General features: G+C 33.5%; 1 protein-coding gene across 3 annotated transcripts in view; it reads right to left on the bottom strand.

The window, feature by feature from the left end:
* The window catches only part of Stag1 (stromal antigen 1), a 378160-nt gene that overhangs the window by 30031 nt on the left and 324534 nt on the right, over positions 1–23595 (bottom strand). For all 3 annotated transcript variants that reach the window (XM_047563511.1, XM_047563510.1, XM_047563509.1), the window contains 3 exons: positions 13522–13602; positions 3525–3617; positions 1328–1502 (listed from right to left, as the gene is read on the bottom strand). In XM_047563511.1, coding sequence (XP_047419467.1) covers positions 1328–1502; positions 3525–3617; positions 13522–13602 — 349 coding nt within the window. The remainder of the gene's footprint in view (positions 1–1327; positions 1503–3524; positions 3618–13521; positions 13603–23595) is intronic.

Raw genomic sequence — 23595 nt, 5'->3', positions numbered from 1 at the left:
ATTTTAGAAAAATATAAAGAAGGATAAAGGAAATATAAGGAGCAGTTAATTTTCAGTGCTTGTCCTAAACATGGTTATATTATCAGTTGAGAAATAAAATCTATTTTACACACCATGTTAAGCAAATATTTTAAAAAAATTAACCCTATTAAAAACTTTCAAAATAAGGACTGTTTCTCATTAAAAAAAAATTTTTTTTTACATAATCCATTGTGTTATGTATTTCTAATCCTAGAAAAAGTTTTCCTATAAGGCTCCAGATGACAACATTTATTTCAAGCTCTGTATTTGGGATCAGTCTTCTTTCTTTTCTTTACATGTATATATTCATAAAATAATTTACTCTCAATCTCTTTCTTTTTACTAGTAAGTCCTGATAAATTCTGAGGCACCAGTGCTTTGAGAAACTGTAAATCTTTTTGCTTAAAATAGCAGGTAAATCTTATTTCTTGATAGATTCTTTAAATAAACATACTGTGTTCCACACAGTAGTATTTCTAAATGTTAAGAACAAGATTTTTTTTTTCCTTTTTTTTGGTCATGCTATGGATCCAATCTAGGGCCGTCTGCATGCTAGGCAAGTGTTAGCCACTGTGCTATACCTTCAGCCCTGTAAAGAATACCTAATAGCACCAAATAGATGTGTGGATCAAATATACCTCTTAAATTATTGTAGAAAGCTTAAATCCTCTATTTCACTAACAATTTATTCTAAATAATATTTATTAACAACTAAGCATTATCAATTTATTTGACTTTGGTAAGCTATTACTTTGCAGGCTCAGCGCAATTTTGACTAGTGAGGTTTGATAATTATCTTTCACCATTTAATATCTCAGAGCTCTATTTTATTTAAGTAATAATATCTGACAACTACTCAGGAATAAAAAGAACCTGGATGCTTTCCTTTAAAAAAAGTGTAAACTTGGATGCAGTCAATGAGAAACAATCTCTAGACTGCATACACATTTGTACATGGGGGAAATGGCAGATGTACAAGATTATTCTTTATAACTGAAGACTGGAAATGATGTTAGTTAATGCGAGCTAGATTATATAAATTATGCTGTATCTACATACTAGCTGTTTGAAATACAATGAAGAAGCTCGTAAGGATAGGGAAAGAACTCTAAGGTACTTTTAAAGGAGGAAGCTATCATTATGTATATTTTTATTCCTGTTGGTTTATGAAATATATGACTATTATTATTAACATTTTTTAGGGAGAGAATCTTAGTAACTCTAAGGATTAAATTTGATTATTTTTCCTCCTGTCTTGGGATTGATAAAATAAAATCAATATCAACAAGGTGATAGGAATAAATACCCATGCTCTGGTTCTCCTCATCCTGGTCAATAAAAACATGATCCATCACAAAACTAAGGAGTTCAGACTGAAGTCCAGTATCTGGATTAAATACCAAAGGCTGAAGGCCCTCTCTGCCACCTGTCATTAATTGGTGGCTAAAAATCATCAGAAGATCACAAAGTAACATGAAAGCCTAGAATGCAAAGGGAATTCATTAGCAAAATAGTGCATGAATATGACTGCATGCCCATGTGAATGAAAACATACGAAACAACAGTTCAACAGTAAGACCATAACATAATTTTTAAGTATTTAAATTCTAACTCTTTGGTTTTAATTTTCTTACCTAATTACCCTTTCTCATTAAACACTAGCCACATTTAAGAACCCCTCCCAATATATTTATTTTACTTGGCTTTGTTAACTCAAAAATAGCTGAACAGGAGATTTTCCCCTGAACTCTAAAAAAATAAGTTAACCTCAACTCTGGAAATGTAACAGTGGCATCACGAATTATGACAGACGTTAGAAATCAATTATATATGGCTTAATCAAGTAATTAGCATAAATTTAAGAGAAACTATTATTAGACATATTATAATACAGTACTCAAAACCTGTGAGCTACTATTTGGAATTTTTTTTTTTAAATCTCATATTAAAAAATTCTCTTAACAGTAGGTTGGACCATTAATACAAAACTGGTATCTAAAAACCTCTCAAAAAATTAAATCATAAGGGAACTCAACACATTTCCCCCAGAACTAAATATTATAGGTATCTTACCAAAAGTGCATTATTTAAATAGATGGGGCAAAATACATATCAGTTTATAAAAAAAATCTGAAGATTTTGTTGTGGGATTATTGAGGGTTGTGACATATCTGAACAATTCACTGAAATTCATTCCCTAAAACTTGATTTCTAAGGGAAAAAACACAATTTTGGCATTTGTGGATGGCTGCCTATCCAGTTGTCTGGCATTAGGAAGAAGGACGGTAGTTTATGCCCTGGGACTGTACAATCATGAAATATATTAAGATATTTAGGAAGAGTCATTTGAAAGGAGGGAAGTTTAAAGAGAATCCAAGGGAACATTTTTTACACAGGTCTTATTCTTATTTAGAATATCACCAAACAGGTCTGAGACAGAAACAATGAATTTTTGCTTTAAATGGCCAGAGCTGGGTATTTCTAAACAGCACTGGTGGGGTTCTGAACATCTAGAGAATAAGGTTTAGGGAAGACCATCTTATGTTTCCATTTTAAGTTAAATATTAGTAACTCATAAAAAAGAAAATTTGCGACAATCTATTTGAAGGAAGGAATAGCAAAGGATGAATAATATTGCATACTTTAACCTAATAAGACTTTTATTCTAGCCCAATATCAACAAAGAAACAGTATATAAAAGGTCCAATCTATTTTTATTTCCTAATAGAAGAATATGATTAAAGAAATATTTTACAAAACCACTTAATGGAAACAGTACTTCCCTGGGACCCACTCTGAACTTTTTGGGTTGTAACCTTGTTCAAGGGGTAAAGAGTCTGTTAAACCAAAGACATCCCTACTCAAACCCGACTTCTACACTACTGTGGAGGTACAGAAACTTAGGAATTTCTTGCTCTAACAGACCTGATCATAGTTGTGAAAACCTAAAAAGGCCCCTTCCCTAGGCATATCACATCTGGAGTTTGTGTATTCTTAGTCCTCAGAGGGGTGCTGGAGACAAGAGTTGAGACATGTGTGTTAAGTATTCACATGCATGTATAAGAAATTTCCTGGTGTGAGGAGGCAAAAACGAGATGACAGAAGGGCAAGTTATAGATCTGCTCCCTAGACCTCCAATGTTCTGGTAAAGAATTCTTAGGAATCAAGATTTCTAAATTAGAACTTGGTCTTAAAGTTGATGGAGAGTATACTTGTTGAAATACAAGAATGGAATATATTTATATACAAATCTGTGAACTGAAAAAAAAAAAAAAAAAAAAAAAAAAAAAAGCCAGAAAAAAAAAACTAAACAAAAACATGATGAATTTGTTAGTTTGCTTTATAACTTAAAACATTCAGATATCAAAACTATTGATTCTAGGTCCCATGAATGTTAGGGACAGACATGTATGCCAAGAATTGCCATAAAAAATTACTTTCTTACTATTCATTAATACATTTGGCTTACTTTTACTGAGAGGTCATAACTGACAATTTCTTACCTGTTCCTTCACTGGAGTATTAACATTAGATAGGCACTGCTGGCAAACAGCCAAAAAGGATTTCACTGTTTTTCTCAATACCAACAAATCTTCCTGTAAGACACAAAGATGTAAGCAAATTAGTATCCTAGAAAATTGCCAAAAGAAATAATAGAAAATAGCCAAAACTGGTTTATTGTGAAGGAAATTTGCAAAACCAAATTTATCATTAAAAGTCAGTATAGTTATTTTCTAGCTGTCTGACCTAAAGGAAAGGGCAGTGAAGCTGACAATCCAGAACATTTATTTCTATTTAGCCATAGACTGCTCCACTGTGATTGCTCCCAAGAGTATCCTTTACAAATATGGTTTATTTAGGATGATGTTAAAATCACTGGTCACTTCTACGACACATTAGCATGTTTCATAGTAAGATCACATAGTGCAGCAGCATACTGACAATAGTAAACAATACAATAAGTACTGAATGTTGGGGGAAGTAAGATAAACCTTCATAGGACTATGGGGTTTAATCTAAGAGTGGATGAGTAAATGGGATTTAACTAGATGGCCAGATAATATCCCACTGAAACAACATTTGAGAAGTTTAAAGGGAAATTTACTTTCTCTTTTTTTATACTGGGAGTGAACCTGAGCATACGTAAATACACATTCTGCTACTGAGCTATGTCCCTTCTTCTTGAAAGAAAAACTAAAATCTATTAAGCATCTACAATGTGTCAAGCATGGATTTGAGGGTGGGAGGATCTCTTTGAGACCTTGAGTTCCAGAACTGTCTGGGCAGTAATAGTGAGACACTGTCTCAAAAACAAACAAAACAGATCCTAAAAAAGTAGTTATTGGTAAAGGGCATGAAACCAGGACTGATACCAGAGCTCATATTTTCCTGACAAATGAGCAAGACAGAGGCAGATAATTCAGTATTATATGATATTTAAAACAATAAAAAATAATTACCTAAACAAACTAAAAATCACTTTAACAAGGTACTCTTAAAATTCTTTAGGCTTTTCTATTTTGTGGAGATGATAGCACTTACTATTTTGGGACATTCGAAACCAAAATAATGACACTTCAAAAGTTATATATATTTCCTATTGCTAATATGAGTGCACATATTTAGAAAAAATGAGCTCATCTTGTGCATAGTAGTAAAAAGGAAAATGTCTTGAAGACTAATGCTCCTGTGGATGAATATTCAATAACCAAACCTCAATATACCTTGAACTTTAATTTCAAACATTCACAATGCATTGGGGAAAACAGCTGAGATAAAAGGCAACTTATACTGGAGTGCAGAGTGCTATGGTAGGAGACAGCATGGACCAAATGCTGGAAAACCTAACTCAGAGTCAAAGGTAGTCATAAAAGGAGAACAAAGAACTAAAATGAAGTTGAATCCAGGGGACAAGGATTATTAAAAAAGGTATTCCAGTTAGGGCCCCAATTGTTCAAAAGTTTGAAGGTACTTCTGAGGAAGCTAATTTAATTGTAGCGCAGACATAATCAGGAGTGACAAGAAAGCAAAAGAGGAAAACAGGACCCATTTCCACTTAAATGAAAGGGCATTTCAAATGTCATATTAAATCGTTTGGATATTATCCTGATGACAATAAGGAACTACCAAAAGATGATTTTTATAATTTTTATGATTTTTGTGCATTAGAATCATATTCTAAACAGAATGGACAATGATATATAATAGGTCAATTAAAGGTGAAATAAATGTAAACATTCCCATTTTAGAGACAAAGAAACTGAAATCCAGGGTACTCAAATATTCTAAAAGAGAAGTGTCTAAATGGGAGGGCTATATGATGTTTTGAAATACATAGCTAGGTCTTTTGTCTGTTTCCAAGTATTCAACTCCTAAAATCCTGGGACTTTCCAAAGTGCTGTCTTTTTGTATGCTAATGAGTTGGCTAATGGCTGGTATCACCTAGGTAGTTTCAGGATAGGAGCTGGTCACTGGAAAAACCAAATCACAGTTAGAGGGTTAGTCCCGCCCAGTCCCCTTCCAGGGAGTGGAGGGGTTGAATGTTGAGTTGGTCACCAATGACCAGTGATGCAATTAAGCAAGCTTATGTATTAAAGTTCCATAGAAATCCACAAAACGCTGGTTTCTGGGAGCTTCCAAATAGCTGAATATGTGGAGTTTCCTGGAGGATGATGCATCTAGAGAAGGCATGGAAGCACTATACTTTTTCTCCATATGCCTTGCCCTATTAATTTCTTCATCTGGTGTTCATGGGTATCCTTTCTAATTTGAATTGTATTTCTCTAAGTTTTCTGAGCCATTCTAGCAAATTAATTTAACCCAAGGAGGGTATTGTGGGAACTCTGATTTATAAGTAGGTCAGTCAGAAAGTAAAACAACTGGGGATTGCAGCTGGCATTGACAGAGGCAATCTTGTAGGATTGAACCCTTAAACCATGGGATCCAATACTGCCTCCTGGTAATGTCAGAACTGAATCAAACGACACTCAGCTGGTGTCCACTGTTGAACTGATTAGTTTCTGGTTGGGAGAAATCCTCACATTTCTTTGGTCATAGAAGTATCTTCTGTTGTGAGAGTAAGGGAAGAAAATGAGTTTGTATTTTTCCTTAATATTCTTACAATTGGTGGCAGTGATAAGATTTGCTCATCCTTACTCATGGATATATGTGGTTTGTCAAGGGTGGATGATGAAGAACCCGCTGATCCAAAGACTACTAGTCATCCATGGTATGACACTTATGCCACTCTATGCTTGGTAAAAGTTACCAGTGAAATTTAGAGATGTTGTAGACCCAAATCTCAAAAGAGTAGGCACATTAGACACATAAGGAAATGCAAAATAAGAAGCAGCATATTAAATACAATCCTTTGGTTACTGTTATCTGTAACAGCTAAAATTTAAGTAAGAGTGCTGGGTTAGGACTTGAGGATGGAATGAGTTCAGATGTTAGTCTTTATGAACTAAGGCCAAGGCCATCAGCCTCACAGCTATCCACAGAGCAAAATTATGCCAGGACAATGAAAATACCTCAAAGGTCAAAAGGTAGTCCATGTTAGGGGAGGGCAAAACAAAGAAAATACAGAGACCATGGGGTCTGTTTTATTGCAAAGGGACTGTTTTATTGTGTATGTCAGCATCATCCATTTCCTGAGGAGAATCTAATAAAATGGACTTAAAATTTTTTTTTTAGTTATTGATGGACCTTTATTTATTTATTTAGATGTGGTGCTGATAATTAAACTCAGTGCTTCACACATGCCAGGCAAAGGCTCTACCACTGAGCCACAACTCCAGTCATAAACATGAATTTTGAGGATAAAAATTTAGGTATCTTTGGTTTAAAATGCTATGGAGACAAAGTCCTGTCAGAATTGTTTCAGGACCAATAACTCACTAAGTAACAATCACAGATGAGTATACCTGGATAAGTATACCTGCAGACACAGGACCTTACTCCCAAGGGAAGTCAGGCTGGTGAATAAGACAAAAGTCACTGGTAGGTCTGTTTTACTCTGAAAAGGGAGACTGTTCAACTCCACCAATAAATGCCAAATAGAACATTCCAGATAAAGCAGCCAATATCCTTTGTATGCAAGCTATGTGAGAGACACTTTATTTATGATGACCTGGATGTTCACCTGACATGGCCATTACTCAGGTCATGGTAAATGCTGTTGTTAAGGGCAATCCTGTTATGGACTATTTCATATGTTGCAAAACTGAAAACAGTTCAGGAAGCCTTATCATATTTGCTATCTCAGTCTCCCCAAGTCGATTTTATAGATGCTAATTAAAAAATCCGGTAAGTTAACAAAAGAATAAGTAAAGACAAAAAGGGAGAGTTCAAAGGACTCATCCCAGGAAGGTAGAAAATTTTAAACTAAGAAATAATTAAGGGCTGGGGACCTAGCTCTTGGAGAATCATGGATCTTGTCCCAACAGGATAGAAACTTCTGTAAATACACAATAAAACTACTGGACATTTAAACCCCAAATGTAATACCTAGTTTTCAATGTTGCTGCTGTTCTTGGCAATATGAATCCCCACCAGCTGACTCCTGCCATTGCCTCAAAGGCTAATCCATTTATGATCCAGGAACCCTTAAGATGCCTATTGTAGTTCCAAAACATCTTCCGGTTTCTCTTTCCTGTAGTGTACAAAGATGAAGGAAGCTAAAGGAGTCAGAGGGACAGGGGAAAAGTAGTGACTGTTAGGACCAAAGAGAGAGACCTGAATCCCCAAACTATCCCAAAATTCAGATGAAGAACAAAATCTACCATGCTGTTATCACAAACGTACACTACTGAGTATATTTAGGTACTCCCATAGCCTCAAACAATAAATCACTCAATTTCAATTCTTGTTTCTAGCAGGGAAGACAGGGAACTAGAGACTAGGGCAGAGATTTAATGCCAATGAAATAAGTTACTGCTAACTGAAACATTTTTCTCAATGTAATATTCTCAGCAAACCTAACTAGTAGTAAATATCATTCTCACTTTATATATGAGGAAACTGAAACTCAGGTGAAGTATTTTGTTTATGTTGCCAGAGTTGGTAAGAGGTAGAGCCAAAATTCAAACTCGGGTTTTAACTCCAAAGAAAACCATGCTGTAACACACACACACACACACAAATGTTGGAAACCTAAGAATTGTGAGTTTCTTATATAGATAAATTGGATCAGCAACAAGTCATCATTTAACAGACACCTAGCAATTGTAAATCACTGGGAATATTTTTGGTCCCAAAATAAAAAACGTACTATAGGAAAGAAAATCATTAGTCTATCACTCAGGCAATTGAGTAGGAAGACATCTGTTTTGTTTCTATTCAAATAAATGGCCTAACAGGAAGCAGTCTTCTTTTATCATTAACTTTTGGGGAGAAAATTGCCAATCTCTGTACTAGAAAGTGAAAAGTGTTATGTTTTATCTATTTTTAGTATCACCTTACATTTCTGGATAAGCTCAGTTAAAACATTCTTGCACTGTAATAATTACTACATAGAATATGATGTCAGACGTGGGAACTTCTGACCCACTGACAATAGAAATGAAGAAACTGGGCCAAAGAGTACAAACACACAGGTAAAGTTTGAGGTTTAACCTCAAGGAGAGGAGAGACAGCACTGAGAGAGAGATAAGGCTGCTTCCCAAATAAGGGAAGGGACAAGTCTTTTACCAGTTATGGTGGGCTAGATTCTGGTTGATAATTATCTCAGTTCTGGTTTTGCCAAATGGTTCCAGAGAAATCCTTATTGCTTGAGACTGGGCAATCCAGTTCCTTTGAGAAGACTGGGGGAGTGATCTCATTAAGGGTTGATCAGCCTGTAAGGTTCCATTGTTCCTGGAAGGTGTATGGGGATGACTGAAGACGTCTATACACTGACAGGTATGGAACAAGACATTATAAAAGCTGGCAGTTGAACGTTCCCACAAATCTTGAAAATAAGTTACTCTTATTTTGGTGTCCTTAGTTCTAACGGGGGATGTTTAAAGATAATAAGCCTTAAAATTACCAGTTTTTAGACAGACATTCCTCAAGTGATTAAAATGCCTATGTACAGAAGGCCTTCAGAGTACATCTGTCCTTGTCCCTGTCATGGTCTCTGACTATCTCATCTAAATATCTTAAGGAGTTTGGGTATTTGTAAATCGTACTTTAAAGGTCACTGTCTCTTTGAAGGTAAGAACAGCATCTAGGCGGATAAGCTTCTGAGGCTGAGTTTATGCTATCCTTCAAGTCGGGGTGAAAGGAGTGGGGGGAAGTGACTTCCCTACCAGACCTGGAGGCCAAGGATCAGGGTTGCAATTAAAGCATGACACACTTAATGAAATGCTGAAACCATGACTTCTAAGTTTTTACTTTTCTAAGTTGAATATATTTATTTCTGGTACAGAATTTTAAAATGTTAGGGTTGGATAAAATTAAAAGTTTAGAACTTACTATGAATAGTCACCTATTTCTGTATTCCACATTTTTTTTTTAAAAAGAACATTCTGAGAGCTGAACGAGAAATGGTATTAAATAAGTTCTTTCTCTCCTAACCCTTCTAGACCAATCAGACAATTTTTGTTGGAGATATATTAACAGAAACATCTCTATTAAAGAATAACTCTGGAGTCACTGAATGACCAAAAGGAAAGACTTAAAACTAACTGAATAGTTAACCAAGACAGAATTCTCAAGAAATGTAAGGTGGAAGGGAAAAATTCTAGAAGAAAATAAGTCAAATAAAATGGTTATACACAATGGTTATATACAAAAATTTGTCCCTATGGGGATAGTTATTATTTGTCATCCTTGGCCCCATTCCCTTCACCTCTGTAGATGAAGAGGTGTTCTCTATGTGTTACAGGAATTCTCGGCAAGGACACAGCTGAACTATTTCTTTATCATGTACTGCTACTCTGAAGGATATGGAAAGAGAACGCAGACTACAGGTTTTTATGCATTTGAGTTCATTTCTAGGAAAGCATGTTTGTGGAAAGAAAGGTTAAAGGGACTTGGTCACCATCAGTTACACCTTCACCCTTATTCCTCCCCTTTCCAGTCGTTTGGAAATGAAAATTGGAATTTTCAGAGGACAACTTCTAGGCAAGATGATGACAAACACATTTTGTAGTTGAACATCTCTAATAATTTCACATGCAGCTACGTAGGGAATGTTGATTTTCTTTAGGACTAGGTCCCTGACTCAGAAGGCAGGGATGTCTGCTCCCTCCCTACTACAGTCCAGAACAGAAACATGAAGAATAAGGTGGAAGAATAGTATAATTTTAAGATTACAGAAAGCAGGACAGCTTCTTTCAGAAGGAAAAAAAAACAAAAAACAAAAAACTGAGGATAAATTCTAGATCTTCAGGACAAACAAGGCAACAGGAGCATTATTTTAGCCCTAACTCTTAGTTACCTTGCTTTTTAAATGTATTTGTATATGTCCAGAGGAACTGAAGTTAGAAAGATGCTTTCTGCTACAGAGAAAAGAAACTGAAGGCTGCTTCTACAGGACCCAGCACTAGGGGGCACCGGAGCAAAATATACTGAGCATGACCTGTGTGACTGCCAAAGGGCTGCAACTCTGGAAATGAGGGGAACAGAGGAAATACCCACAGGAAAACCCAGTTCACTTCCATTTCAAATAAAGATCTAATGCTGTTCTTGATCTAGTCTATACAAATATTTTATTTTATAAAATGTTTACTGTTGAGTTAAATTATATCTTGAAATTGAGGTTCAAATGTAACTACCATCCATAATCTTCTGAATGATAGTATTCTTGACAGTAGAGAAGAAAAATAAAATTTACAAGTACTCTCTAAAAAGCAATGTGGAAGTATGTATAAAGAATGTTCAACATATGTATAATTGTTAACACAGCAATTCCACTTTTAAGAATACAAGATGAAATAAGGAAAATGGAGAACAAAATTTTAGCCAGAATGCCCATCACAGCATTAATTTTATTTTGTAAAAATGTTTAAAACCATTCAAGAGGAGAGTAGCAAAATCAATTATGATGCAGATTACTGATGTATGTACAGTATTACATTAAAATATTTTCTATGATCATTTCTTATCTAAAGTAAATGTTAATTGAAAAGACACAAAATTGTAAATAGGATTTCAGTAAAATAAGAAATACATGTAAGAAACAGAACTAAAAAAACTACATTTTGGCCTGGAGTTGTGGCTCAGTGGTGGAGTGCTTGCCTAGCATGTGTGAGGCACTAGGTTTTATCCTCAGCACCATATTAAAAAATAAAATAAAGGTACTGTGTCCATACACAACTTAAAAAAAAACAAACTTAAAAAAACTTAAAAAAACCCATGCCAATAAATATGTAAACAAAGAAAGCACATCAAAATACTAAAAGTGGATCCACAGGTGATACCATTTGGTAGTTTTGTTTCTCTCTTTTTTTTTTCCACAATGAGCATGTGCCCAAAAGAGCCCAAATTTATGAAAACTTTGTAATTTATACCAAAAAAAAAAAAAAAATCAATCAGCATAATTTATTAATTAAAAAGAGAAGTGACTTCTTTAGAGTTTTAAATGAATTTCTGTAAATTTACTAATGACTAGGGAACCAAAAACATGATGGTAACTTGGCTTGCTTTCTCACTAAAAGACCCATTCGATTTTAACATTTTTTTTCAACAAAATAACTTCATGTAATACTTTCAGGTTGTTTCCAAATGACATTACAAATGTTAAGTTCATTTAACACTTATAAATATCCTAATACCTATTATATTATATTTAAACTTCAGGAAAAATTAAAGGGAAAAAAGGGAAAGAGTTTCAGGTGCATCATTACTGATTCCTCCATATACTTTTAAATGGCATTATAACTCTGACATTTAAAATCATAGTAATTTCCCATCTAAATGCACATAGGCATAAAGAATGATGAATGAAATGTACCTGTGTAACAATCAAATGATTAACAAATACTATGAATTTGTGATCAGAGGCATCAACAAATGGGCCCTTAAAAAATTTGTTAAAAACAAAATCTACAACAAAACTCTCCAGAACTAGTTGTATTAAAAGCTTAATACAATAATTTAAAGAGCACTAACAGTAAGCACGAGGTTGAGACTCAAATGATTTATTATATATGGGATTATTATATCTATTTTACAGATGCAAATGTAAAGAAATCCTCAAATTAGGAGGAAAAAAAGAAAAAAGATTGTTTCTCTGAGAAAGAATGCTCCATATTAAGCTGCTGGTTTTATATGCAAACATTAATTATCTTTAGGATGAAACAGCTTTTGTTTTGTTAGGATAGGTAAACATTTTAGAATCTTTATTTGGTTCTCTATCAAATGTTCACTATTTACTGGTATGTTCAAGCCTCTTTCATTTCATGAAACCATTGAAAAACTTATTTTTATATTTGTCAGGTAATTATAATGTGTGAGGTATTTTTTGTCTTGATTCCCTTCATGATTCTATTCATGGTTTCTTGTTTTCTTTTAAGTGATTTTTTTATAGTGAATTTACTTTCGTTAAAATTTTATTTGTGGACATTCTTTAAGGCATGTTTCTTCAAGAGATTTAGATTTGACTCTGTTAGGTATTTGGGGATACCACCACTTTAGAACACTTAAAATAAAAATAACTTGTTATTATTTTTCTTTTCTTTTTAAACCACTAAAATAGTTAGAATCCAGAATAAAACCTGAGTGAAAACTAGTTCATGGTTATAAACTTTCCAGGGAGATTTATCTGTCCCCACCTTAATCAATGAAAAATTTTAAGACAGACAATTTTCCTTAACTCCCACTTCATGAATGGATCAAGTATGCACTTATTTCTGTTTACCCTTGTGCCTGGCATAGCTCTTTAGGATTTCAATTTTTCAGAGATATATGGCCACATACTAGACATACTACTTTGGAAGGATGTTGTGCTTTTTCTGTATTAAAGACTCTCAGTGTGAAATAAAGCTTTCAGTACTTTTTAAATTTTCTTTGATTCTACTTACACTTAATCCCTGGCCTGTTTTCCTTTTAGTTTTGCGTGATTATGAATAGACTGAAACAAGACAAATAAATAAACAAAGTAGCTAATATTTTAAGTTTGTTTTTAACTTAAAAGAGAGCTGTGCTTTGAACTCATAGATGCCATACAGCCAGAATCAAAAGCTACATTTACCTTCACTATTTGTTCTACTATATAGCATGTCACCTATAGAGCTCTTGTGTCTACCATGGTTACTTCTTATAAGTATTTTGACTGTATGTTGTATGTGCTTATGTTTGCATATGTATAAATTGTGTGTCTGTCTGTTGCTTGAAGACTGGATATTTTCCAAAAGAGGTAAACACAATACTCATAAAGCCAGAAATGCTAACAATAAATTACCATATTTTTATTAAAGATTATAATAATTTATATAACTGATAAATTATTTAACAATGAGTTAAGCAAGGTTATTATTACAATAATAACCTTTCTGCCTACAGAAACTCTTTACTTACTTTGGAAGGAGAACCATCAGTAATTTTCACCAACTGCCAAAGAATCGAGTAATGGGAACATTGCAGTGCTTGTACAACTATCTGTATCAAATGAAAAAAAGTTATTCAATAAAAAATTCAAACAAGTGAGACAATTTATGTTTTCACAATATTAAGAGAGTAATACTTACAATGGTTATTTATAATAAAATAAAGTTCAAGTCCAATTTTTACAGAATTATTGAGAATGGATAAAATACTTGGTTAAACAAAAGATAAACCAACATATTCACCTAGAGAATAAAAACAGAATGTCTTTTTTTTGGTTAGGGGTACTGGAGATTGAACCGAGGGTCATGTTACCACTGAGTTACCTCCAGTCCCCCTTCTTTATTTTTTATTTTGAGCCAGGGTCCTGCTATTGCTGAGGTTGGACTCGAACTTGCAATCCTCTTACCTCAGCCTCCCAAGTTGGTGGAATTACAGGTGTGCAAGGGCAGAACATATCTTGATAATATGTACCTCAATAACATGTTAAAATACAAATATAATGTTATATTTTATGTAGATCTTTTAAAGGAAATCTACGAAATTATTTTTATCCAAATTTTAAAACTTAAATATTCTACTTACTTTGTTTTTAAAGTGTCTTTAATGTGAAAAGTAATATTTATACCAAAGGGGCATAGAACAAATATAAAGTTTAATGAATGAACATAAAGTAAAAGTGTGTGTAACCAAACTCCAGATCAAGAAATGGAACACTACTAGCATCTCATCTCAATGTAATCTCTTTCTTCTCCCATGAATAAGTTATTCTGATGTATCTGGCAATCAGAATATTTTAACTACATATAAGTCTGGGATTTTTCTAGGTTAGAGGTTCTCAGGATCTTGTTACAGGGTTGTTGTTTATGTGGGGTATACCTATAAATAGTACCATATTAGAAAACCAAGAAATTTTTCATAAGATACTTAATTCAAATAAAAAACATCACTGACTATATCTTAAATTTTTCTGAAAAATGCACTAATATTTTTATTCTTAGTTGTAGATGAACCCAATACTTTATTTATATGTGGTGCAGAGGATTAAACCCAGTGCCTCCCATGTGCTAGGCAAGTGCTCTCCACTGAGCTACAACCCCAGCCCCTAAAATGCACTAAAATTTATAAAACACAAAATTTTATTAAGAATGACAGATTTTTGCAAATCTCTTTAGTCTGCTTTAATAGAAAAGGGGATTTTCCTATCTGCTTCTGCATTTTCTTTTGTAATGTATTGTTTAAATTAAGTATATGAAGAAAATCTAGTGTCACACAGATAAGTAGCTGAAATGAGAAAGTATTAGTATCTTCTGTAGGTAAATATGGATATTTCTGTTATAATATCAATACTTCCTTAAATAACAGTCGAGAGAATGAAAAAGAATAAACACAAGTAACATCTCATTTTCCTCTGAAAATAGTTTTGACTTCATGGATCTCCCCTGAAAACCCCCTAAGGATGGTCCCCTAACTATATTTTGAGAACCACAGTTCTAGAAACTGGATTGATTTAACTTTATTTGATATTATCAACTGTATCTAAAATGATTATATGTAGTAGTTATTACTAGTTAATTGAGGCTCCACATTTGATATAATCAGATGTCTTATGTTTGGTAATTCTATTTTCTATGAGTAGGATCTAAATGAGGGTTTAATTTACTTTTTTTTAATTACAATGAGAATGGCTGCTTTTTTACAAAAATTTTATTATTGGCATCTATATTCCTCCAGTTTTGAAATATCTGGTTCAAGTCTTTGGTCCTTATTTTTTAGGGAGACAAATAATAAATTCAGGAAAATAAAATTAACTAAGATTCATAACAAAAGAGAATTCCATTTTGGGTAGAACTTTTAGTAAATTTTTGTTTAAATCCATAATGTTCCTCTGTTGCAACAAAACATATCTGATAAAATGATATTCTATTATTTTACTTGATAATTTTAGTGTCTCTATTATCATCTCCCTATGGTAAACTAAAAATCATAAAAATAAACATATACAGAGAATAAGTTGAGAGAGAAATCCATAAATGGAATGCTGCTGAAAGTAGTTGCAAGCTTTGCTAGTTTTACTTTAAAATTACCATGTTTCAGAACATTTAAGCAAAAGATATCTCCAAAGTGCCTACTTGAACACTGAAAATAACTCATAAGAATTATAGGACTGAGGGGGTGCTTTTCCTTTCTTTTCTTTTTTTGAGTACTGGAGATTGAACCCCAGTACCTTTTATTTTGAGACAGGGTCTTGCTAAATGCCCAAGCTGGCCTTGAACTTGCAATTCCTCTTGCCTCAGCCTCCCAAGTAGCTGCGATTACAGGAGTGCAGCACTGTACCCAGATGACAACGTCAGGATTTCAATAAACATAATAATTAAATGACTCATTCATGTCAAAAAGCAGAAACAAGACTATGGACACACTGTAAAGATTTGTGCTAAATAAATCACCTTAGTATACTTAGAAGATGCTCAAAGATAGTATACCTTAATGGTCCTGAGACCCTTTTGATAAACTGTCATTTATAATGCCAAGTACAATGGTAAAAGAGGTTTGTGGAAGGAAAAGGCAAGATTTTTAAAAAAATCTCTCAAATTTTAGCAGGTGTGTAGCTTAGTGGTAGAGTACTTGCCCAGTATGCACAAGGCCCTGGATTTGATTCCCAGCACTGCAAAATAAACAAACAAAAAATAGAAACAAAACAAAAACAAAAAGAAACTCCCCCACTAAACAAGTCTACTGAGTCTGAAACATCAGTTATTAAATTACTAGAGAATAACATTCAAATTAATAATAATAAATGGGAGAATAAAATCTATAAAATAAGGTTGAAGAATTGCTTAATTTTGGTTGCATCATTTATTCAACTCTCCACCAATATAAATTTCTTTCCTTTTACTTTTCCACTGACATAAATTAGGAATTTTTCAAACTCCTCCATAGTTTTATAGAAGTTTCTTGATGGTGCTTATGGAGAAATACATTTGGCTACTCTAATACCTGTTTCAAATAGAGAATTCCCATTTTATTGTCTCACATATTAGTGTCCTTTTTAATTTTTTTTGAGGTGGTGGTGGTGGTACTGGTACTGGGGGATTGAACCCAGAAACACTTTATTATCCCCGCTTTTTATTTTGAAAAGGGGTCTTGCTAAATTGCCATACTCCTGTTTCAGCCTCCCAAGTTGCTGGGTTATAAGTGTGAGCCACTGTGCTCAGGTTCGTAAGTTGACTTTTAAAGGAGCTTCAATGCATTATTTTAAAATAAAAAGTTTGCTCTCACTGCCTGGAAAGGATTTTGCTTTCTCACAGGTACCTTTATGTAATAGCATAGTTACATAAGGTCAAATGTCAAAAGAAAATCAAATGTCAAAAGAAAATTCAGAACTATTCCATCCAAGTTTCACTATCAGTCATTTGGATATTTATCCTCCACACTAGCAATGTTATCCTAACTTATCCAGGAGCCATTTACTCAGTAACTTCGTAATTTTTGGAGCACAGATAAAACAAGGACAAGCAATAAGAAACTAAAAAAGCCAAAACTCTTCTAGCCTGTGATTACTACCCTCCTCTTCTGTTTTTTTTCTTGATTAACAATGCTCTGACCCTAAGGAGGATGTTCAAATAGCAGCAAGTATTAGTCTGATGACTAAGAATTTCTTTCCATCCCATTTTTCTGTCTTCATGTTTCCATGAGGAAACGATTTTCCTGGGAGGAAACACTAATGTGTATTGCACATTTGTAGGTAAATTAAGAAGCAGGAGGGACTGGGGTTGTGGCTCAATGGTGGAGTGCTTGCCTCTCATGTGTGAGGCACTGGGTTTGATCCTTAGCACCACATAAAAATAAAGGTATTGTGTCCATCTACCAACTAAAAAAATAAATTACTTAAAAAAATAAAAAAATAATAAAAAAAAGCAGTAGTATCTTTTCTATCTTGCCCCCAGACTTTTTTTTTTAGCCAGCAGGATACCAATGCCCCAGCAAATGTCAGTTCCTGAAAGTAAGTGGAGCAGTGACCACCTGCTTTACCTAATGGTCCTTTATGGTTATGGGTGTGAGAAATAAATTTATACTGTGCTAACACTGAGATTTTGAAGATTAATCTATTACTGAGACTAGTACCATATTAACTAATATAAAATTATCAGCCTCTTTAACTTCATCTAAATTTCCTTAACTTTATGTCTTTAAAGAACTACAGCTTTTTATCTGTGATTAGCAGACTGAACCAGGGGGAATCAATCAGCTTTCAGTTACTGATATCACATATCCTGAAGATTACATGTTACTAATGTAAATTAATACTGAGAAAAAAGCTTCTGGCGTAGTTAAGTCTAGAAAAACTAAATGTACATGGAAGATCAAATCTGATTTGAGACTATGGATAACAGTAAGGAAAAATAATTATATACATGTAATATATATGTACATGTATATTATATATATATATATATATAAATTCAGAAAATCTACATAACAAGAGTTGATAAATTTGCACTCTTGTTTTCTGCTTTCAAGAGACCTTAAGGAGAAGGAAGATTAGTGGACATGGTTGTGACAGAAGAGAGGACTAAATGCCAGTCTGTTACTGATATTCAATACTACTCTATCATTGTTAGACTAGATTAATATGAGTGATGACGTCCTCTTTGAAAAGATCCTTTAGATGCAAATAAAATAATCAATATGGCTTCACCAAAGAGGATATAAGAGTGGCAAATAAGAACATGAAAAAATGTTTAACATCATTAGCATTAGGGAAATAAATTATCTGTTAAACACAGTAAGACACTGTTATGTACCTAGCAGGAAGGCTAAAGTAAAAATTACTGACATTATCAAACATTGGTAAGGATGCAGAACAACTGGAACTCTCATGCACTGCTGGTAGGAATGCAGAATAGCACAGCCACTCTGAAAACTGGTCTGGCAGTTTCTAATAAAATTAAATATACACTTAGAGCAAGACCTCACAATTATATGCATGGCATTTACTTTAAAGGAATGGAAACTTATGTTGAAACAAAAATCTGTACTCAAATGTTAATGATAGCCTTAGCTGTGAAAGCCAAAAGTTGGAAATAATGCAAAAATATCTTTCAGTGAGTTAATGGATAAAATAACCTGTGATATATCTAAAGAGTGTATTATTACTCAGCAATAAAAAGAAACTGAGCAGAAAAAAAGTTGTAATATTATTCAGTAGTAAAAAGAGGTTGATTTACAACTTTGATTAATCTCAAAGTCACTAACTATCTTCAGTGAATATATCATGCTCCAAAGGGCTATATACTATCTGATTCCACTAATCTGGAAATCTCATAAAGAAAAAATGGTAATAATGGAAAACACTGGTGTCCAAGAGTTGCAGGTGGGGAAAGCATATGACTATAAAGGAACAGTATGCAGAACTGGTAAACTGTTCTGTATTCTTACTGTGGTGGTGACTTTAAAAATCTACACACATGTTAAAATTCACAAGACTGTACATAAAAAGGAAAAACAATCCTATTATATGTAATTAAAAAACAATAGTAACTAATAGGGCAAAAACCACAGTTGGCAGTGATACATATTTTTTTCTTGAAGAAACGTTAAGAAAAGCACAACACTGACGCAAAAATGAGATAAAGTAACAAATAAGTAGTAAAGAAGAAATATTCCTAACTCCTATCCAATGTACTAATACGTTAGTAGCACTAATAGATTAGCAGACACACTATACCATAAATTTAAGTAAATAAAATCTTTAGAAGCATGAAAAACTCAAGTAAAAAATTCAGGCATTACAAGTTTAACTTCTGTCATTTAAAAATTAAAAGCCTTCCCAAAGAATGGTTACATAAAGGGTTAAAGCACATCAATACTTGACAATTCAGGGCTCTAGGATATCACTATCAAGTTTATGTACAAATTCCAAGCATCTGAAGCAAGGAAAGATATGAAGAATAAGTTGACAATAAGTTCAGTGTAAATATTAGACACTTCTTTGGTAATCTCTCTCTCTACTAATGTCCAAAAGGAGGTTTTATATACAGTACAAGACCAGAAGTCTACATTATACAACCTCAGGCCTACTTATAAAAGGTTCTTGGCATTATTTTTTTCTCCCCAAACATAGTGTAAGCTGTATTTTAAAAAGATCTTGTTACTTCCAATCTCAGTAATCCGATTATAAGACTCACTGAACAATTTCTCTTGGTATCTGTGAAAGCTGAGATTAACACAGGCAAACAGTTGTCTAGAGAACATACATCTAAACCATTATAATAATAATGATATTTTTTGGAAACAGGATCATGTAAAAGGGTGGAAGTATGGCATACCATAATTTCAAGATAATGTTTACTTAAAAAGATTCATGCAAATAAATTTGAAATATTTAGATCTAATAAAATAAGACTGGGGATATAGTTTACTGGTAGAGTGCTTGCCTAGCATGTGCCAGGCCCCGAGTTTGATTCCCAGTACTTGGGGAAAAAAAGTATTTAAAAAAATAAGACTATTAATGAGTTTTTAAATGATTTGGAAAAGCTCCACCCCATATTTTTTAATTGGTGCATTATAGTCATACATAAAGGTAGGATTTGTTATTATATATTCATACATGTACAAAATATAACAATATAATTGGGCTGATATCATTCCCCAATATTTCTCCTCTTCCTCCTCTCCTCCCTCCCCATTGTAAACATGAGAACAAAGAAAAAACAAAACAAAACAAAAGAAAACCCCAAACAATCCAGAAAACAACTGATACTTCTGAATTTTTAAAAACAAAAATCAGGGCTGGGGAGATAGCTCAGTTGGTAGAGTGCTTGCCTCACAAGCACAAGGCCCTGGGTTTAATTCCCAGCACCACAAAAAAAAACCCCCCAAAAAACCAAAAAAACCAAAAAAACCAAAAAAAACCAAAAAAAAAAAAAAAAAAAAAAAAAAAATCAAAAAATACATAGATAACATAATGTAAAATATGTAATATTATTAGTGGTAAAATATGCAACAAATGACATAAAGAACAATTAACATCAAAAATGTCTATAAATTAAAGGGAAACTAAAGATCCAATATACAACATCATTGTGCTCATAGTTAACATGCTTAAAAATTTATCCACATGCCTAAAATCCCAGCAGCTCAGAAGGCTGAGTGAGGCAGGAGGATCTCATGTTCAAAGCCAGACTCAGTAACTTAGTGAGGACATAAGCAACTTAGTGAGATCCTGTCTCAAACTAAAAAATGAAAAGGACTAAGGATGTGGCTCAGCGGTTAAGCGCCCCTGGGTTCAATCCCCGGTAACAAAAGAAAATTAAAAGAAAAAAGAAAGAAACTAACTAGATCTCATGCTATTTTTTTTTTTTTCTTACCAACACAGAACAAAAACCCCCAAGGTGAGTACAGATAATGATAATGAATTACGCATTTCGAAAAGCTGGAAAAAGTATATGTAGAGTTTTCACTATAAAGAAAAGGTGTTTGAGGACACAGATATATCTAACTTGAGACAACCCACATATGTATAGAAACATCAATTGTTACCCCATTAATATGTACAATTTTTATGACTTCATGGATCAGATGAAATTTTTAAATCTAAATTTAAAAACTCAAAAGAAGGCATAACATGAGGAAAGGTAATTTTATAGACATACACAAATAATGATCTAATACATAAATTTGTGAAAACATAAAATAACCACCATTTGAAAAACAAAATGGCCAGTTCTATTGGCATACGCAGGTAATCCCAGATATTTAGAAGGATGAGGCAGAAGTCTCAAGCATTAGGTCATCCTGGGTAACTTAGCAAGACTGTCTCAAAATGAAATGGGTTGGGGATGCAGCTCAGTGTTAGAACATCCTTGGGTTCAATCCCAAGTTCCATAAGAAGTAGTAGGGGAAAAAAAAAAAAAAAAGCAAACAAAAATATCAAAATGATATATACCACAGTAGCCATGCAAAATATACTAAAATGAAAAGATACAAAACAGTATCTCACCACTCATTATTTTTCAAAAAGCTATGAGTTCAGAACCTAAGTTTTCTGCTAGGAACAAGAACTAAAAAACAAATTCCTGACCTAATGGGAAGATAAATAAATATCAACTACAATTTAATAATTGGTCAGATAAAGTATACACATACAGGATCAGGTTTTGAGGGGAAAGAAGAGGCTCACACACTAGACAGTAAGTAAAAGTGATAATAGGCCAGGCACAGTGGTGCACGCTTGTAAGCCCAGAGACTTGGAAGGCTGAGGCAGGAAGTTCAAGGCCAGTTTTAGCAACTTAGGCAGGAACTCAGCAACTTAATGTGATCCTGTCTCAAAATTAAAAAATTAAAAAGGACTGGAGATGTAGCTCAGTGGTAGAACATCCTGGGTTTAACCCCCAGTACCAAAAAAAAAAAGTGATCCTAGGAAAACATTCCTAGACAGCAAACATCTGAACATCTATTATACATATGTATATATATTTGTTAATAAATATAATACTGTAATAAATATATGTGTGTGTATGTATGTGTGTGTGTGTGTGTGTGTGTAGGGTATTGAACCCAGGACCTAGTGCTTGCTATTAACACTGAGCTACACCCCAAGCCCTCTATACTAAATCTGAAAGTGTTAAGATCTAATCTTACAACAAAGAGACATAGGAATAAAAAAATGGAAATTTGAAAGAATGCTCTGATAAACTGAATAAATAATAAAGCCCATGTATAAACATAAAATGAGGCTGAATGAGAAGAAAGCAGATCAGAGGACCTTACAGGAGGGTGAACATACATTCTTGTTTATGCTTACATCCTAGACCAATTATTAATAGTATCTCCTTTTACTTTTAAGAGAATACTCTTTTGGATAATACAATGGTCACCTTTCTAGGACAAAAGAAATCTGGATGCTATTAAAAAAAAAAGTCACAAAATGCAGAGAGATCCTAGACAGCAGAGTGCTAAGATTAGATGTTTAAAAAAAAAATCATGCAATCATACTAGCAATAGCAAAAAGTAGTGGTTCCATTTGTGGTCAGTTTTTTAAACATAATACCTGGAACTTCAAAAATGTTGTATTATATCACCTCCAACCCTAATACCAGTAACTTTGCTTCTAACCTTCCAACTGAGCTATCTCCCCAGCCTGCCCTTGCTCTTAAAAATGTTTTTTTAAATCACATATCATTTACACACATCATTAGATGACACACTGCTTAACTTGCTAGTTTTTGAGCCTTTCATATACGGTGTCATGCTAGATGTAGTCTGAGAAATCAGATGTACTTCACCTGAGCCACCCTCTGAGGGATGACCCACAGAGATTTTTTTCTTTAAAGTACAAATGTTCATGCTCCATCCCTGAAAATTAATTCAATAGAAATAGTTTAACAACTTACATTCTTAGTTTAAGTACTTTTTTGCAATCATTATATAACTTTGAGTTTTGTACCACGGGGATAAATATTATATCAAACTTTTCTTGGTTCTGAAATTTCCACTATGTGATGTTTTTCTTTTGTTCTTCAGGTTGTGTTACCTTCTGGGGTTTCCTAAACCTAGAAATACATGCTGGTCTGACTTTGAAAAAATCTTCATTAGATGAGAAATAATCACTCCTCTTTTATTTTTTCAATCAAAAACAATTCACTGTATAATTTAGACATATAGTACTGTGAGTTTTGACAAACACAGTCATGTAAATCAGCAAAACAATCAAGATATAAAACAGACTGATTACTCCTCAAATTCCCCCAGATCCTTTTGTAGTCAGGCTCTTCCCTGGACCTGAAAATCTGTTTTCTGCCCCTGTAAGAGTTCCAATTGCTTTCTATCCTCACAAGCATCTGGTAACATCAGATTTTTATTTCTTTTTTAGTCTTTCCAATAGATTTGTAGTGGTATCCCACTGTGGTTTTAACCTGCACTTCTCTAATGACAAATGATGTTTCTTTGTATGTGCTTATTTGCCATTCATCTGGTAGTATCTGTTCGATTCTTTTGTTCATTTTTAAAATATTGGGTTGTTTTATTACTATTGAATTTTGA

Source organism: Sciurus carolinensis, chromosome 9, assembly GCF_902686445.1.
Source record: "Sciurus carolinensis chromosome 9, mSciCar1.2, whole genome shotgun sequence".
Classification (NCBI taxonomy): Eukaryota; Metazoa; Chordata; class Mammalia; order Rodentia; family Sciuridae; genus Sciurus; species Sciurus carolinensis.
Note: the sequence above shows the minus strand (reverse complement) of the source record. Positions and strands in the feature narration are given on the sequence as shown.